This window comes from Sipha flava, unplaced genomic scaffold (assembly GCF_003268045.1).
Source record: "Sipha flava isolate LNK unplaced genomic scaffold, YSA_version1 213_pilon_pilon, whole genome shotgun sequence".
Taxonomy (NCBI): domain Eukaryota; kingdom Metazoa; phylum Arthropoda; class Insecta; order Hemiptera; family Aphididae; genus Sipha; species Sipha flava.
Window position 1 is genome coordinate 678,738 of NW_020272828.1, and position 20,017 is coordinate 698,754.

The following is a 20,017-nucleotide window of genomic DNA, read 5'->3' on the forward strand; positions in this document are numbered from 1 at the left end:
ATATATTGGGTAAACGCCCCATGTGGGCTCAAGTTCAGTGACAAAATTAATACATTCAACAAAACATGATAAGTAATAAAGATTTACAAAATGTACATTAATAGTATAGAATAAATAACATAATATTATAATTAGAATTTACAAAATAATATATAATAGTAATGTACATCAAGTGGATGAAAAACGAGTATTAAAACGACACAATTATTTTATGTCAAACAAATCAACATTTTTCAAATGATTGTATTCGCTGGCTATTCGATCAGTTGAATTATTAATGCCATATGGATATTCGATGAAAAGGAATTTTAAACGTAAGACAAAAACGCGATTGAAATTGAAGAACATGAAAGTTTATTAGCTGTAATAGTTCTGGATAAGATATTCATGATTGAGTAAGCAAGAGACATTTATTTACCAAGTATTCAAATTCAAGTGAACTTTGGTAACAATATTTATTATATTTTTTGAACTAAATTTCTCGTAAGTTCTACGTTCTTCCGAAGATTCACGAAAACTACTGAAAAATTCCATATATTATTTCTACGAAGCATCGTATTTGTTTGTTTGCCAAACGACAGTGAGACTTTAAAATTAAATTGTATTTTATTATTTTTCAATCACGTAAATTAGCATACCAAACAACATTTTTTGTTCATCAAATCAAATGTATTTATTTATGTAAATGTTATTTTTTCACTCGAATAATTTAAAAAAAAAACTACTTCATTTGAGTAAATCTTGAATTACATTATATTATTTATTTTGACCAAGTTAAATAAATTAAACAAACATGTAAGGTGAATCTCGTGAAAATTACGTCACTGAAAATCATATTTAGTTTATAACGTTTATAATGCATTTTTAAATATCTCTAAATACTATGCAATAATTTATATTATTATTTTTTTTTTTTTTGGCCTTCGTTTCATTTTTACGCCGAATATATTATAAATTTTGTATTGGTATAAAAATAAAAAGGTTTTATTCACCTGACATTTGAACATGTTTTGCATTGAGGTAATAGTATGTCTTTTATTATCAAATAAAAATTGTAGATTTACGGTTGTAGAGAATTTGTTCAGAACCCAATTTTACGGATGCTCGTAAAAAATAGAGATTTATTTATTTTACAGTAATAATCTAGATTCTAAAATAATTATTTTTTTAAAAAAAAAAGATTAATACTTAGAGATAGTTCATAATAATTTTTATACAAATGAGCTGTAAATAGAACATTCAGCTGTCATTAAGTTCATACTTATTACGCTCACCCACTATACGCATACACATAATTTATAGTAAGTATACTATACTGCAATATGCAGCATGTTATTACTGAATATTGTTATTAGCTTAATAATGATCTTATTATTTCATATACACACACACACACTCACATCATATGTGCGAATAAGGAGTGGGTTATGTATACAATATAATTTTTGTCCAAATCTTATAAATGTTAACTAGAAAATCAAGTATTATACATAGAATTTTTCAAATTTATTGCTGTTTTATAAATAAATAAAACTAAAATAAACTTAAAATAAAACAAATTATTAGTGTCAATAGTTCAATAATCTAATTTTATGAACATCTCTAACTTTTTAGTCCAATAGATTTTATTATAACAATGAAACATTTTTTATAGATGTATATTATAACTTAATTTTGGTGTTTTCATAATGCACAAGTAGAAATTTATTAAATTACGAATATACGTATTGTTAGCGTAAAACAAGGAATGTTAAAAAATAAATTACTCAACTTAAAACGTCACCAGGTCATTGTGATAAATTAAAACAATTACTCTTATAATACCATCTTAATATATAATCCGATTATAAAAGAAAATTTTATTTTAACACTGCAATATATAGAAAAATAACAGTTTTGCCGATGTATTGAATGTAACAAAAACTTTAGTTGTATAAAATAATTTTTCTGTTTTTTTTTTTTTTTTTTAATTTATATTTTTTGATATAATATCAACTTAATTTAAACTTTAATACAAAACACTCCAAATAATTGCTAAATCGGAAAAAGAATGTTAAACAATTTTTGTATACTCAAATAATAAATAAAAGACTTTAAATTTCAAAAATCTGTTTTCTGCGTTTGCTAAATCGTGTATTTTACTTATCAATAACAATATTTTTCTCGAGCGAAAATCTTTGAAATGTTCATCACTTTTCTCTTTTAGAACGGACACGATTATCGTAAAATGAAACGGTTCGACTACTTTACCGATTAAATATAAAATCTATTCAAGTATATAACTATGTATCCAGCATTTATATATTTTAGTTATAAACTACGCGACCATCACAGGAGGGATCGCCTGCAGTGAATATTTTTATGTGATGTATTATTTCTTTTCTGGCACACGTCTTTTGAGTGTAGTGGCCAAATTTGGTTAACAGGGTTTTCAAAAAAGATGCACGTGCGGTGTTTGATAAACATTTTAATTTATTAAAAATTTAATAATGTTGCTAGACGGCAAATATGTAAAGAAGTTTTTATATTATAAGATGCATGTATCTAGAATATTTTTTTACATTTTCAAACGAAAGTGAAAAATGAAATATTTTAATTACGAACACCATTAGAATTTGATCTACGACCACGACTGACAGTGTATTTTATCGTACGTGACATAGTCATGTGTTCAACTGTAAAACTTCGTAATTTGTGCATGAGCATATGATCTACACAATATAATAATATTCATAATATCGAATTATGAAAAAGTGATTTCAAACCGTCGTGAGAACTTCCAATATATTTTCTTTGTTCTTAATTTCTTAATATTATTTGAATGATAATTGGAACAAGTATTATAATAAACAAAAGGAGAGAGGAGAGAAATGGAAGTTTATAGAAGATTATTTTATTTTATTATTTTTTATAGAAGATTTGGAATTTTTTTTTTTAAAACAGTATTACTCGTCCGTTTTACGCTAGCGAATATTATAATGCTATGATCATAGCATAGTCGACTATGTGGTGTATATGAGTATATGGGGTATCATATCGTGGGGACAACAGAACCGGATGTAGCACAAGCGGTACCATAGGCCCTTCATTAATACGCCACCCCCACACTGACCTTTGAAACACATCGTAATAAGTTCAGTGTATAATATACTACCCATTAAGGTGTTGTTATCTCAGGCACGAGGTTCAAGCACTGGATTCGCTATCAAGGACCCTTGCGGAGTAGCGTGATTATGACTCTGCGAGATGGGGGCGGGTTTCTGATGAAACTCGAGTAAAAATTCAAACTAGACTTTTGAACAAGTTTTAAATACCGGTCGTGTTTTTGTAATTAAATTTCGAAAAACGATCGCGTAATATTCTAAAAACGTTTATAGCAGTACTATTTTTTTTTTACCTTCGTTGAACGTCACGGTGGAAGATTCCACGTTGTGGTGATGATGGTGATGGTGTTGCTGCTGATGCTGCTGATGTTGCTGCTGCTGCTGCTGCTGACCGCTGCCCACGGACTGATTTCCCCGGTTGGGTGATTGGTGGTGCTGGTGATGCGTCGTCTGACCATGGTGACCATGGCTTCGTCTGCCTGCGGCTGCGGCGAAATTGACCGGTTTCGGATCGGCCGCGTGCCGGCCGGACTGCTGGTGTTCCGCAGCTGTGTACGGCTTGTCTGCTGCAACATAACATAGAATTGTCACGATATTATATCGTATCGATCGATCAGCTAGTGATATAAGCTGGTGGTAGCTAGTGGTGATCAGCAGGTGCCTAAGATTACCCCAGTTCAGAAAGTACAAGTACTATGTGGTGTAGCACTTCCTAACATAAGACGAGAGGTGGCAGCTAGATTAGAGAAAATAAAACAAGAATTAGACTTAATACATCCTATATGGAGGTAAACTCATGGGGGGCCGACTCAAATCGAGGAAAATGTTTTTGAAGACAACAATTAGCCTACCCACAAGCACCTGAAGCAACAAGAGTAGACGTATGGAAGGAGGGAATGAATGGGCATAATTCACAGCTATGGAAGTATCCGAAGAAAAAATTACCAACCGGACGCCATTTGTCATGGTCGACGTGGAAGACACTAAGTAGATTGCGAAAAGAAACTGGAAGAACAGCTAGTAATATGTAAAAATAGAGAATAAAAGGGGTTGGAAAATGCGAATGCGGTGAGGATCAGAATACGGACCATCTGTTTGCATGCCCACTACTACCAATTAAGTGTTGAAAAGAAGATTTTTTTTTAATTTATGAAATTTCAGACAAGGCAATACATATTGCGGCTTATTGGGAAGGGAAAGGAATATGAAGACCGATACAAGAAGAAGAACAACAACAAATAAACTCGATTTTACCAGTAGGTAGGTTTCTAAATATGTATACTCATTCATCATAACCCACCCCTCCCGTTAATATAGGTCGGATCCGAGCCCGGCTCTATGTAGGTTAGGTTAGGTTACGATCAAAGAATGTTTTTACGATTTGTATCTTCCTTAAAATTTAACGCGATGTAAACAATTATTTAGAATATATAACTTTATAGCGGGTAGTTTATACATTTTTTTTTATTCCTCGTCTTAATTCGTTTCCTTAAAACAAAAAATATTAATTACACAAACTTCTTATCGACGAGAACTTGGGTTTTGTTACAGTATATTATGTTCAGTCGGTATTGAATATTGCTAAATATTTTACACGGGAAAAATCAATTAACCGAATTACAGTGACCAGCGTTTATTGGTTTTTATATTGAATAAATCGAGTTTCAGTTTATGAGTTACCGTGATAGTTATTTCTAGAGTTTGTTTATAGAAATATATACCAAATAGCCAAAACAGCGATTGTATAGACAAGCTTTATTTGACCAGAATATATTGAAATCGATTGGTGAATGGAAATACTTCTTTGTTTTCTTATCAGTTTTACTATTTAAATTAATAGAACATTTAAAAATCCAATTAGATTATACTATTTATATAGTTAATAGGACTTAAATACTTTTTATTCTATGAGAACCTTGAAATTTAGGTATTATAACTAAAGAAAACATATTCAAAAGTATATTTTAGTACCTAGTGTATATTAATATCTCAATGTTTTTATAAATTAATTTTTTTAAACATTTGTGATAGTATTTTAAAAAAAATAAAACTTGTTTCTAACAGTAATTTCTACATCGATTTAAGCTTGAAGTTATTTTAATTGCAATATAATTTTAAATAATCACTTGTATACAATTTCCTTAATAATTTTTAATATTTTAAAACCATCATATAGGTATCAGCATATGACTATTCACATAAACATAAATCGTACCAGTTTTCAGAATGCGATGCGATGATGATTTTATTTATTTTTAATTTAAAAATAATAAAACAACACTGACTCACAAACAAGTAAACGAAGCGAGACAAGCATGAATCTTAGAACATTTTTTTTTTTTTTATTAATTATATCATCATTTTTATGATTGCGAACAACAAAGAAAAATATTAATATTATATTTAAATATAGTTAATTTTATCATTTTAAACGATTGTTTTTAGTACTCGGAGTCGTTCGGGATTTCGGACGATAGTCAAGGTGAACTATAATAGAATGAATTTTTACGTCAAATTAGATCATCAAGAATTACAAAACGTAATACTATGTATACTGCAATAACATTTTTAGGTAGGTCAAATAATAATTTATCAGTCGCCAGTTCACGGCATCAGCAGTTCAGTGTCGAATGGTTGAATTACATTTCGCAATTATCTAATTATTTAATTAAATATTCATACACACTATTGATCTACAAGTTTTCTATCGATGGAAATAAAAATACATAAAAATTGATAGTATTTATATTACGCATTATTATCGTATGCGGTACGCACATCGATGACATTCACTAGCTATTGAAGTACGAGAAACGAGTTCCACGGTAAACGGAATCGGAAAAATCGTATAATTATTATGTACACAAAAAGTATATTACGTGTTGACGCATTTTAGCAATACGCACATCACGTCGTAGTTGTATTTGAACACCGCGAAGGCGATTTGTTCAGTTGATCGAGTGATTTCGATTATAACCAGCTGTGATTAATGGTCGTTTACTGGACACTGATATGCGGAGATCGTCTAGTTGTCGGTGATTTCGATCGCTCGCGCAACACGAGGTCACACGGTCTCGGCTAGTGTATCGACCTCGTATGTTCGATAAACAAAATAGATTTTGCATTACACCGACGATCGATGGTACACGTGTTGATTTCGGGATGATTATGCTGCGCTTGCGGACGCCGCAAACCAATGATTTATACCCTTTAAAACGACGTTTTTTTTTTTTTTTTTTTGCGTTCAGACGCTAGGAGTTGCGATACTAGAGTCGCATGTGTAAATAAGACGGCGCATTGTGACATAAAGTGTGTAAGTTCGCGACGCTTGTCCCACGCTGTTTTCGTTCGCGAAAATTTAAATTAACTCTACCTCGAACGTTGAAGGTTTGATGGTAACGAAGTAATAAAAAAACAAATGCGCGGTACATCAATCGAGTTCATTAAATATGTTATCATTCAAATCAACAATTTAAAGTTTGCGACTGCCAACATCGTTCTAAAAATTGATACTAACAGCGATGGGTTTAACATTACACACGCGTGATGAATATTTCAAAACGAGACCGATAGTCGAAATACGAGTTTTTGATTTTTGACAATTACAAAAAAATCCAGGTATTCGTCTACCGTCCCTAGCTTATGATATGCGGTGCATAACAACGCGGACTTTTGCGTTACATTCTATCGATTGCCCATGTCGTGACCGCCAAGCAAGACACCTGAGCAAACACGGTTTGTTTCCAAAAGCAAGTGATACACTATTATATTCACATACTGTATGCGCAATATATAGTAGCACTACTCTGCGGGTTCCTAATACCTCCTGCGTGTCACATACCAGGTACTTGGAGGGTCGAATCGAAACGGCACGTTGGGTTTTTTAACATTTTATTTTTTCTCGTTGTTGCTTTCGCCCGGTTATTAATGTTTTTACCAAAGAGAAATATTCGCCTTTTCAAAGAGAACGATGTAATTCCATTACAATCATTGTAGTATGTGAGAACCTTATTTACAGAGCAATGTCGTTATAATTAAATGGAATCGAATAAAAGAAAAAAAAACAAAAGAATATAATTAAGTCAAAAAATTAATTATTACACCGTGCCGCACGTAATAATATACTTAGTTCCCGGTCGGAAACGTTCTGCGTACTTGTACTGCGAGTGTATTAGGTACACACTTAATTATATTACTAATGCCATCAGACGCGAATCCAGGGGTGCGCGTTCCTCCAAATCTACCAAAAAGTTTTTTTTCATGCACGGCAAAACTTTTCGTCAACCAATAGAATAACATGTACAATTTACATAGCACAGAATCGGTTATAATTTCTATTACATACAAGCCACACATCAATAATTATGTTGTATTTTGTTTATCGTGTTGTATCTTGTATCAATCAATAATACTATACAGTGTACTGATATAAAAAATATCGAAACGTCATCTTCGTTACAGCAGGAAATCGTTGGTTGTCGCGCGTCACGGTCATTTCGATGAAAAAAAAAAAAACATTGGTTTTTTTATTAGTAAATCATGAGTTTAAAAGTATTGATTTTGCTCATGGGATGTTTAATATTTTAAATCAAAATTACAATCTAATATATATATAATTTTTTTTTAATTTTAGTTACATTGCAAATGTCTGTCGCAACAGTAGACAGAAGTTTCTTCACATTAAAAATGCTTAAAACTTGATTAAGAACAAGAATGGGAGAAAAAGGATTGACAGGCTCTTACGCTATATCCACAAAGATATAAATGTTGTGAGAAAAAAATATAACTAACAGATTTTCTAAAGAAAAACAATGAAAACTTGACTTCGTATAATAAAAATAAAATATACTTTTAATTTGTAATACCATAATACTGTGTTATTTTATTACACTATTTTATTACTACAACTTATCATACATATATCCTATTTGTATATATGTATATGGCTATACGCCCCCACCCTCGAGAAAAAATTATAAATCCGCTCCTGACTGTCACTCGCTGAAATCGACTGAACACTCGAATGATTTTAGGTCGTGCTTTTTATGGAAACTGATCAATGATTTTCAAAACCACGTAACGGGACGGAGAGCTAATAACCACCACGTTGGGAGCGTGTGACTACGTATTTTTATAATATACAATACACCGACATTTCCTTCTCATGAATATATTTAATCGAACCGAAAAAAGAAGCGAAATTAGTTTGTAAGTAAATTTATCTACATCATTTTTTTTTTTTTTTTCAAAAAATAGTCATGACAAAATAACTTACATCGTAATCCTATTACTCAGAATTCTGAACAATTTTTATGTTCCGTTGATATAAAAATGAAAAAAAGTTAAATTTATTAAATATTTTTTTATAAAAAAAAAATAACATTAATATTATCCTTTTTGTGTGTTTTATTAAACATTTAAATCGATTCAAAATTCTTAGAAAAAAAAAATGGCAAAACGAAACGCCTCCTTATTAAAATTTAGATGGTGGTTTAACATACTATTATATGACCATACGTTTAATCATGTTACAAATATACTATTATAACGACCGATATGAGACTCCTGCCGTTCGTGCAGTTGGGAACAATGGTAATTCTATGTTACATCGCGGAGAAATTTTCTTTTTTTAAACGAACGATTATAAAATCGTAAAATTTATATTCATTATAGTAGCAGCTGTGAAGCGTTATTATATTTCATTATAGATGTACTTTTTTTAGACGTGGTTACATATGAAAATGTACATATAATTAAACGTAAAATTACATAAACATATATGTATACACACACACACATATATGGGCCATCGTACGTCTGTTGTTCAGCCGTAGAAACGACACGCTTAATATATTTGAAACCCGATCCAGAAAAAAAATCCCTTATCATTGTGTATACCATGTAAATTCTTTTACACATGTGTCGCAGCCGTGCGAAAGGGACCCAGCAGCGATGGTCGAAGACCACATGCACTGCTTTCTTCTTCCCCCTTCTAGGTAGAACCCACTGTCTTGTCAGTCCAAAATAAAGATATCGTTAGCAAACAAACGGATCTTATTGTCACACTTGTGAACGAACCGATCCGGATCGCAAAAATATAAAAAAAAAAAATAATTTAATTCGTTAATTCGTTCGATTTCTATCTCGTTCGGGTTGCATTATTTATGAACGAATCAATCCGGAATTCGGATTGTGAATAAAAAGGTCTTTCTTCATTCGTTCAACTTTGCTTTGGTCGCTAGGTATGGACCGTCGTAGACTGTTATATAGACTGACTCGTTAACACTCTAATAAAATTTAATAAATCGTAATTCGACGATTGATGTGTGTTATATGCGTCCATTCAAATAGGCATCGATACACTCGAACCGAAAAGTAAGTACTATTATGCACTGTCTGCACAACTAAATAAAAATAAAAACGCGACGGATGTAATCACAACACTTTTTTTCTGCGGTGCCTTTTTTTGGACCCAATCAAACCACGGTGCCCTGGCTGTGAATAACATTAAAGGCAGAATAAAAAAAAAAAATCTGATTTTATTAATTTTAATAAAATTGAACTTAGTTACTGTATAAATTAATGCACTTTTAAACTTAAAAAATAGATAAGTAAAAATTATTGTTATTATGATTATAATTATTATACAAAAATATTATAAGGTTAAAATGAGAATATCCCGATTATACAATAGAAAATATTACATTACTTGCTATTAAGTTTTTACGAAAACGATAAGGAAATATCAATCTTGTACATTTTAAACAGTCTGTTATGAACGGTAGACCACGGTACCCTTAAAAAGTGGTCGTGGTCGTGGCCCCTAGGGCACCGCGGTGCACACTTTGGGAACCTCTGCATTACAACATTGACGGGAGGCTATGCCGCATAAACAACGATTTTGGATCGGTCGTACGATTGGCTTGCCGGAGATCGAAAACTGGCAACGTAGTGTTTCGCGTGCGACACCGGATTTCTTCTATACCATCAGTCCTGGTCAGACTTGCTTACGACGTTATACGACGGTTCCAAAGCGACACGGGCTCCTCTAGGCGGTAAAATCTATGGTTCGCGTACCATTGTTAAACGTAGAACGGTTTTTAAAATGCTGAATGTTTAAAACCGAAATAGGACCGTAAACGTCGATCTTCTCGAAAAGTTGGGAACCACGAAATACGACCTTTTCCGTCGCTATTGCGTGCACACGCGTGCACGCGGGTGCGAGTGCGCGCGCGCGCGCGGGTAGAAGTAAATACCTTATCGATTTACGCCTGGCAGCGAGCAAGGATGAAACCCGGTGCTCGGGCGACCCCCGCAAGCCGTGTGCGTCGGACACGACGTACCGACAGAAGTCTAGACCGCGCGAGTCGTCCGGACGTCACGGACCGCGCGCGCACACGCTAAAAAGCGTACCGAACGGACGATAACCCGTCACGGATTTCCGTTCCTCGTTTTCCGCCTCCAATACCGACGCTCGCATATTGCACCCACCGACCCGGACCGTACATCACCGCGACCGCGTGTACCGTGCACGTCCGAGTGTACCACCCGTGTCCGGTGGTACGCGATTGTCGAAGGCCGTCGTCCATCGTCGACGCCGGGACTAGGGCCGCGAAAATCACGGAACGAATCGGTGTACAACATCGTATCGTTAAACGCGCGCAAATGCGTTGTATGCGCGCAAAAGATATTGGGCGTTAGAAAAAAAAAGTTCGGTACAAAAATTAAAAAACAATATTACCGCGGCTTTTTCAAACGTTCACCGATATTGTCCGTCAATGTTGCACGAAATCTGCGTTCGCCGCGTCCAACATTTCAACGGACGTGCAAATGGTTACGACGACATGTATCCGAACTACCTCTACGAAGGTTTAAACGTTCTAAGACCCCCTGTACGTTATTTATGCTCGTGCACGGCTGCTAAATAAGGCGATGTTACGTGTGTACGTCTGGTAATCGGTATCGGTCGAACATGCGATAATAATTAAACTTAGCGTCTGTAAAACATATCATCATCATTATCAGGGCTCGGAAGTTCTAGCAAATGAGTATTTTTCTTGGTTCATCCTAGAACGTCCAAACCAAGACACATATATGTTTCAAACTATTTGCATATCGTACACAAAATTTAATTTTGCTATTTTTTGCGTATTTACGGGTTCTATTGCTGTTTTGTTAATTTAGGGTTTTTAGTGCTATTTCTGGGCATATTTTCACATTATACAGGAAATAATCACATTTCGCTGATAATAATGATTTAATTAGTTATAGTCTTAAAAATATTTGAAGTATTGGAAATAAATAGACATGATCAATTATTATTTTATTTTTTCATCGACAATTTGATGTACTAATAGTTAGCGACTAAATACAATCATTTAATTATAAGTGAACTTTTACAAATATATTTAATTAATTTAACATTTTTTTTAAGTTTATAATTCAATCAGTTCAAACGTCTACATACCCAAATATTTGTAAAATTACATTTAATTTTTTTTTCTAATAAATTTATAATTTTTTCAACATAAATGCACATTTTTTTTATTTTTTTTTTGCTATTTATAGCGCATATTTTAGAGTTTTTAAGTGCATATTTAAGAGCTTAAAAAGAACATTTTTAGTGCTACAACTTCCGAGTCCTGATCATTATTATGTATTATTATTACTGCAGTTGTTTGAACACTGCTCTGTATGCAGTGGCACCCGACCCTATTGCTTGGTGTAGCAACGGTGTAGGTGAGTCGGTGTAATGATATATTGATACACCTGAAAAACACGTCCGAGGCGCCACTGGCTGTATGGTCTGCGGTGTCACCACGAGTAGGAAAGTGTGTCAATCACTCAATGAATTTTTTATGGGGTCAAACCGACGGAAATATTGCAACACAGGTAAACGTTGAATGATGTGCGTACCGTTGCAATAGTATGATGGATTTTTAGCGAAATAAATGCACGAAATTAACTCGTGTACCATTTGTAAAACCAGTGGAGCCGATTCTTATGTATAGGTATTGAGGATGCAATACCAGACGGCTAATGCCGTGGGTTAGGCAGATACCAGAATGTACAAAATAATGCGATTTGGATTTTGGACGTAAGACTGTTACGGAACTACGGTTATAACTCGATAACTATGACTTCGCTTATGATTGGCCGTTATGATCACATTTTGTTTTACCGTATGAAACATGTATCGGCGCCGCTGTTTGAAACGTGTGTTTTCAACAATTACGATGCGCGCGCGTGATATTCTCTGGACAATAAAACATTTTCAGATGTACATGTATAAATTAACAAAAACGATAAGATCACAATAAAAATAGTTTGTCTTTCGCGAAATTCAATTACTGAAACACGTCTTGAGTTTCTCAGTTCCTGCACCACACGTACACATAATACTAGAGCGTATCTTACGCGCTGCCATTGCTTTCGTTAATCGGCCCATACTCGCGCTAATTATATCGAGACCATTCATTTATTTTTTAACATTATCAGGTATTAAGAACTAAGAAGGACTATTGTACAACAACTGAGAACATGTATCACGTGGCATCTTAATCTACGTGCGCGGTACCTATCAGTATTATAGATTTTTTTATTAGTCATTAAACATCATGTGGTTGTTCGACCGCACATATGTTTGTTTTGCTACACGTTTTTTTCGTGCACGTCAAAACAACTGAATCCAAACGAGTAACACCACGAGTTCAACCGCCATACACGATTGCAACAACGCACGAAATCAATAAAATTATTTCACTAAAAGATTCACGTGAGGTTCTGCTGTACAGACATCGAATGACTGACCAACTGGCCGTAGATCGACCACGGTAAGGCTCGCTCGTCGCGTTTCTGTCCGCGCAACGATTCACACCCGACGCGGAATCAGACATGTTGTTTACGGTTACTGCTACTACTGCACAACATTGGCTTGTAACTACGTTACAATATCTGCGTATTGTACATCAGTCAACGTTTGTATCGCGTACGGTTTGAGTGTGTTTACCGTAGTAGGTTTGGTGAATTCGATTCGAGCACAACGTTTTGGAAAGCGAAACGATGTGTTCTTACCGCATCGAATCGTACCGACGTTATTAACAGTTGTATCCGAAGATTTCGAATTGCTTTTAGCGTACGTATCCGAAATATTAGACGTGCACCTCGACACTATCGCATTAAACATTTTGGGATATGATTATTGGATCGGGTTTTGTTATAAAATTCATAATTTACGTACGGAATCAAAGTTCTAAGTTTGCGTTTAAGGATTTAAGTTTTATTTGCTTCTCCCACGCATTGTTGCTCTTAGCGTTCAAATGCATAATCAGTTCGAAATAATATGGTTAAAAGCATTCGTTTACATGTCGGTTTTTATTTTACGATTTCGTTTAAAAAATACGATGAATCGGCAGTTTATTAGTGATATGTATTAATATGTTATAATTATCGGATAATTTAATCATTGTAAAGACGCATGAAAATATACTCAAATTGAAGAAAAAAAAATTAACAAATAAAAATATTTACCAACAAAGACGCGATAAGTAAACAGACTAAAACTTTAACATATCAAACGAAAACCTTGAGAAAAAAATGGACATTACATATTATATTATAAAATATTCGTAATACGTGCACGGTTGGCAGACCGTATAGGATACGGTGTAAGAAACCAATAACTCATATCTACGCTGTAACTTCTACTTCAATGGCGTTTAGCCACCGAAACCAGGTGCGTGGGTGTTTTATGTGGCGGGGGTGGTGTTAATAGAAATAATATGCAACCGGTGTGGTTAAAATTTACGATCAGCAGAGCACTAACAATAATAATATTACACCGTGTGTTATCACGGTGAAGAATAAAAAATTAAAATATCAATCTCACATAAAATTTTTGTTGTTATATTTTTAAGCAGGATGTGAGTCAAAAACAACATTTTACGGTGGAAACCCCAAGTGATATATAATGACACCCAAGTGATAATACGATATCCTGTTTAAGTTATCCTCGTTTGATTTTTTTTTTTTTTTTTACTTTATTTTATATATTTTACAATTCACTGAGTTTTGGTACGATTGCCATACAGAAGAAAATATAATCGGTATGTCGTTAGACTCAAACAAGAATAACATTATTTTCGATTCCTTTTTTTGAATAATTTTTAGCATGTGATGAGGCAAGAGAAAATAAAATCAGAAAGAGTGGTTATGAAATTGAACGTTGAAGGGAAAAAAGGAAGAAGAAAACCAAAGCAAAGATGATTGGATACGATTGAGAATGATATGAAGGCTGTTGGTATGCGCGTAGGGGATGTAGAAAATCGTGACGAGTGGAGGTTTAGGACAAAGGTGACCGTCCCTAAATAGTTGGGGGAAAGGCGAGGGAGAAGAAGAAGAGATTACGTTTTTGGAATAAGAAGTCATTTTTTTTCAAAGATTCTTTTTAAGTTGTGAAAGCTAAAAAAAAATTAATTTACTAGAGTAGCAGTGTACGTGATTTTGGTTTCTACATTATTCATCACACACTTAACTAGTATAGATTATTCACAATACCAATATTATTTTTATTGATTACTGTTTTAAAGTATGTGGTGTATTATTTAGTCGATCTAAAATCTCACGAAATAACGTCTAAGAATATATAGAATAATAATTGAAACTATGCCGCTCGAGCTAACTATGACGTGCATCGTCTAATCTAATGACCAAGTTAGAAAAAAATAACGTAAAAATTGTATTGGAATCAATTTACAATATGTTGTTTACTAACTAACTAATCTTTAAGATTTATAAATAAAGAGTTAAAGTAAGATACAAGGATCTTCAGTGCAACAATTAAGTTGCGACAAAATTTTCTCACGAAAAAGCTTACTAATCAGTAGTTACTCGTATTAACTAAGCTGATAGATTATGAAGAAAGTAATAAATTGGGTTTGATTGATAAACATATATACCACGGTATATTTTTTTTTCGAAAATGTGATGGGACAATAATATTATTTTCTGTTATGGCCTCGAATATAGACGGGTTAATGATTGAAGGATTCTCTAGCGACCAACTTTGCAGTGCCAAGTTCGGAATCGATCATATCAGAAATCGTATGGGAATCGTATCAGATGGTCCAGATTGTCTTTCAAGTTATCAGAGACGTAAGTCAACCCGGGGATAGGTCCTATGACCAAGAAGACGGACAACATACTGCCATTCGAAAGTAGAATTTAGTGATTTAAGCGTGTTCTGTGGTAAACCACGTAAAAACTGGTATCAGGTTATGTTTCAGAGCGCGAAGCCACAATGTGCTACTACCCGAAAAGATGATAGATAGTGAGAAACACATGGCTAATATTTAATAGATAAAAAATAACATGAACTGCTTAAAAATATACTCCTAAAGTCCGGTGAACTTGAGGAAAACACAGTAAATATTTTCGCTTTTTTATAATTTCTTTATCAAAAATTTGATCTTGATCGTTTTTTGGAGCAATTTTTTTAAAAAATATATAACATTGTAATTTATATTATCCCAAAATACGAGGAATAATATAGGAGAAACGAGAAATTGTTTTCTTTTTTCTATTGAATTTTAGGTATAATATTAAATGTCTCTTAATAAAAGTGCCATGAAAGAAATTGGGCTATGATAAACTTACGATAAGTGTCAGCACTGGGTCTATAAATGTAATATACAAGCATACAAAATTACTTATTAAAAGTATTATTAAAAATTAATGTTTTCGACCGTCAATACGTTTCTACTAGAATAAAATCTTCAAACTTGTAATGTTTTACTGGTGTCATACATTGTAATTAGACACATTAAATCATTTTTAATAGATTTTAAAAGTGTTGGACACTTGTATATATGAATATATTTAGTCGAGTTGTTTACATTTCAACGTGTAGTGTTTTCGAACTCATAAAAAGAAAAACAAAAAAATGTTTATTTTTAAATGAGTTTTCTTTAAATACTTACTGAACACGTTATATTGATTGACATTTTAAATTTTATCGTAAATGTAATAAATAAGTTATTGTGCCTAAATTAAAAAAAAAACAATTAACGACAGAATTGTTTGTTATAATTATAAATAAGGATTAATCAAGTAATTCATTATATATTATAAATATATAAATTATTATTATTTCTAGCAATCACGATCTATAAAAACAAATAACAATGCATACATTTTAGCTTTTTATTTTATCAAAATGATTACTTAAAATTTTACTCAATACTTTCATTTAATTCAATTTGATGAAATTTCGTGTAAATTAAATAATTCGTAAAATTCAATAATAATTTTAAATTTGTTTTTTTTTTTCGTAATTACGATTAATTGTTTATACAGTGCTTATTTCGTTTGATGTAGTAATACATATAATATTTTTACGTCAAACCGAAGTGTACTAAATGTGGCGGTCGAGTTTTACGATGTTTATCTATTTCAACATGAAAATTTTATGACAGCTTTATTCAAACGATATTATTCTCAAGTTTTTTATTTTTATTTTCTGAAGAATAAAGTATTGAATTTGAACATTCAAAATTTCGAGCATAACATAATTTGTACTATAAAGGTAAATATATACTACTATATGACTTTAAACTACTAATTTTTTATGGTCGTACAAAAAAAAAAAAAAAAATGTAAACATTTTTCATTCCATGTATTGGTTTTTTTTTTTATTTTTATAACATACTCATTTACTATCTACAAGGTTAGTTATTATGACCGTAATAATATTATACTGTTAATTCAAAACCATAATAGTTATTCGGAAAAAAAACGGTAGTTATTATCTTATTTTTATATAACACGGTTAAGCTGTTCAATGTTTCTTAATATTTTAATTTTTTTCGTTCACATACTGTATATCTATATTTCCATCGATTTCTATAATGTTTAGTTATTGCGACACAGCGCACTCCATTCGATCCATTCGGATCCATATTGGTACTCATATTATAATAAACAGTTAATAAACGCAAATAATAGACTATACAATATGAACTTGTATGGCAATAGTCATACTGCCTGATTGTATATAAGAGTTATACTTAACATTTTGAACTAGAAATTTAACCCTTGATTAATAATATGATTGATAACCGTTAGTCCTAACCCTTGGTCATTTAGAATAAACAAACAAAATATGACGTTTGTCCGCGAAAAAAATTAACATGCTACTTAAAACGTCCTTCGTGGCAATTACACCGGAATTAATATATTAAATATATTATATGGTTAAATAGCAATTACGAATGTTTTTGGTTCTTCTAATAAATCTATTAATGTTTATCGGAAAAACAATACCGTTTAAAAATATTATGTTTTATGGATGAACTCATTACAACGCGTGCTTAATATATGTTAGTATAGTGTTTTACAAATTTTTATACCGTTGTAAGTGCATTGAGTAAAGTCCCAGTTTTATTTCGAAAGAGAAAAAATGATGACGTTAACCAGCAAAGATGAATGAATACAATTTTTATAGTCAGTACATTCTTATACTTATTATAATTTAATTTAAGTTTTAACAAACGGGCAAAGTCCATTTGAAAACATACACTAGCCCACACAAGTTTTTTTAAATGTTTTGGAACGATGCTCGACCAAACCTAACGTCGAGCTGAACAACTAAAAAATGGTACACGAACGTTATTTTTGCAATACTTTGTTTCTCTAGTCACCAACCTTTTCATATTTTTTATTTTTTTATTTATTTTTTGACGGTTGGTTCTATTTTGTGTAAAACACAATAATTTATTTATGTTTTTCATGATGTTTGTATAAAATTGTGAAGACGATGACTTGTAAGCACTACATGTACCTTCTTTTTCGCGAAAACTGTTGATTTTTTTATGCGTTATATCAAATTTATTTGCTCGCAGTATAACAATTAGGTATTTTAAAATTTCCCGAATCTTTCAAACTTCAATTTTTCTCATTTAATAAGAATCCCCAAAAATTGAATATCATAGCCTCAAAATTTAAAGTTAATAGTTTCATATTTACTAAGTGATAATCCGACATGTAAACTGTATTTAAATTCATCAAAGGACGATATGATATTCATTAATGCCAACATATTATATTTATGTTCAACATTAATCATTCTAATAAATTGCTATGAAATTTATCATATAAATATTATATATTAGTTATAAAAACGGTTCCAACCAACTTATAAAATTATTTTAAATTCATATATAGTTATGTAATACGATCAATTGTTTTTAAGCTTATATACATTTAAAATTTGTATAAAAATAACGAAATCACTTGTAATTTTTCTTATCTCATTCTTCTAACAGACAGGTTTTGACTTTAAAACAAAATTATATTACTAAGATAGTTTTAAGATGCTTTGGCAACATGACAAATATTACCGTACGATCTGTTTTTAAACACTTGGATCTAAATCAGATCATATGTTTAGAGGAGATGATATTATTTTATATCAAAATATTTTGTAATTAGTAGATCGTAATAATAAATAGAGAGTGACCTAATATTATATCAACGCTTCTTATTGTTTTGTCGTGTTTCAAATTTCGCCGTTTATATTTAGTTACAATGCATATATTATTGATTTTTGTACCACAATAATAACGAGTAACGAAAAAAATTTTTTTTTAAAAAACAGTCAGAAATTTACGGTTTTCATAAATAAATTATTAAATCACCATTATGTACGTATTCAAATTTACCGATAATTCTCTGAGCACAAATATATTTACACAGTAGACATTCTATTTATACTTGTACGTTGTGTATAATAATAAACGCAAAGGAACAAATTTGTTTTCACCTTACTACTTAAATAGCATTATGCAATCTGAACACAACGAAATGTCTGAGCGCTCAGACATATTCGAAACGCTATAGAAATAATGTTCTTAACTATATAGATCAAAGTATAATCCAAACTAGTCTCGTATGAAATCATCACTTATCGGTACATGTTTTACTTCGCAGATCAATCAATCAACGTCTTTGCTACAGAATTACCTTGACTGTTGTCCTGGAGACGATTTCATCATTAGTTATTAAATTCAAAAATGCTTTTTTTGCCTTTACAATTAATATTATTCGCATGGTGCATATAGTTTTTATTCAGCTAAAATGTAAATAAATTTTTAAACAATTTCATACTTTTGGTTATTATATGCTTATTTTTTATTATTAATATTATTATTTTTTTTTTTTTTTGTAATGCCAAACATTCGATGATTTTTTTTTTTTATTATTTCGTTTACGCCGAAAATAAAATACTTAAAAAATATATACTAAAAAAAAAATTAAACTAATTTATACATTTTTTGAACTAAAAAATAGCTTTACAATCTATTTATCTCACTTATAAATTATAATCAATACATCTATTTAACTTTAGAGTACCTTGAATACATGTCATAATTGTACATACGTCTTGCGAATGATACTTGTGTTACTTTAAAATACATTTTATAATTTTAAACATATTTATCTATTTAATTGTAATGGTTCTGAGATTATTTTAAAAATCAATAATAATGCTATTGTAGTATAAAAAGTTGTTATAAAATTGCTAAACTAACAAAATCATGACCAAGTCAAAAATTTACTTCTTTGGTTATTATTAATACACATTTGTTGATAATACATACACATCAATTATAGTTGTTCAAAAAAGTTAAGTTAAAAACGAGACCGTTTTGAAATCCAAAAACTGATCGATATAATATATAAAACTAAAAAACAAAATGAGAATCAAGGAAAATATTTTTTATGCATGCTGTAAGTCTTGTTTTTACGAAGTCTTTTCACTAAAGCTGTCGTTTTTGTACGTGTATATCAATACACGTGTACATTTAGTGCATATCTATTAAATACTAAAATGTATAAATATCCGTGTACTTGATTAC

The 20,017-nt window shown here is 31.6% G+C and overlaps 1 protein-coding gene across 2 annotated transcripts in view; it reads right to left on the minus strand.

The window, feature by feature from the left end:
* LOC112682857 overlaps positions 1-20,017 on the minus strand; it is a 45,589-nt gene that overhangs the window by 11,396 nt on the left and 14,176 nt on the right. Inside the window, exon 2 of one of the 2 annotated variants that reach the window (XM_025553607.1) lies at positions 3,398-3,667. In XM_025553607.1, coding sequence (XP_025409392.1) covers positions 3,398-3,667 — 270 coding nt within the window. Of the gene's footprint in view, positions 1-3,397; positions 3,671-20,017 lie in introns of both variants that reach the window. The other variant, XM_025553606.1, reaches the window with a different exon arrangement.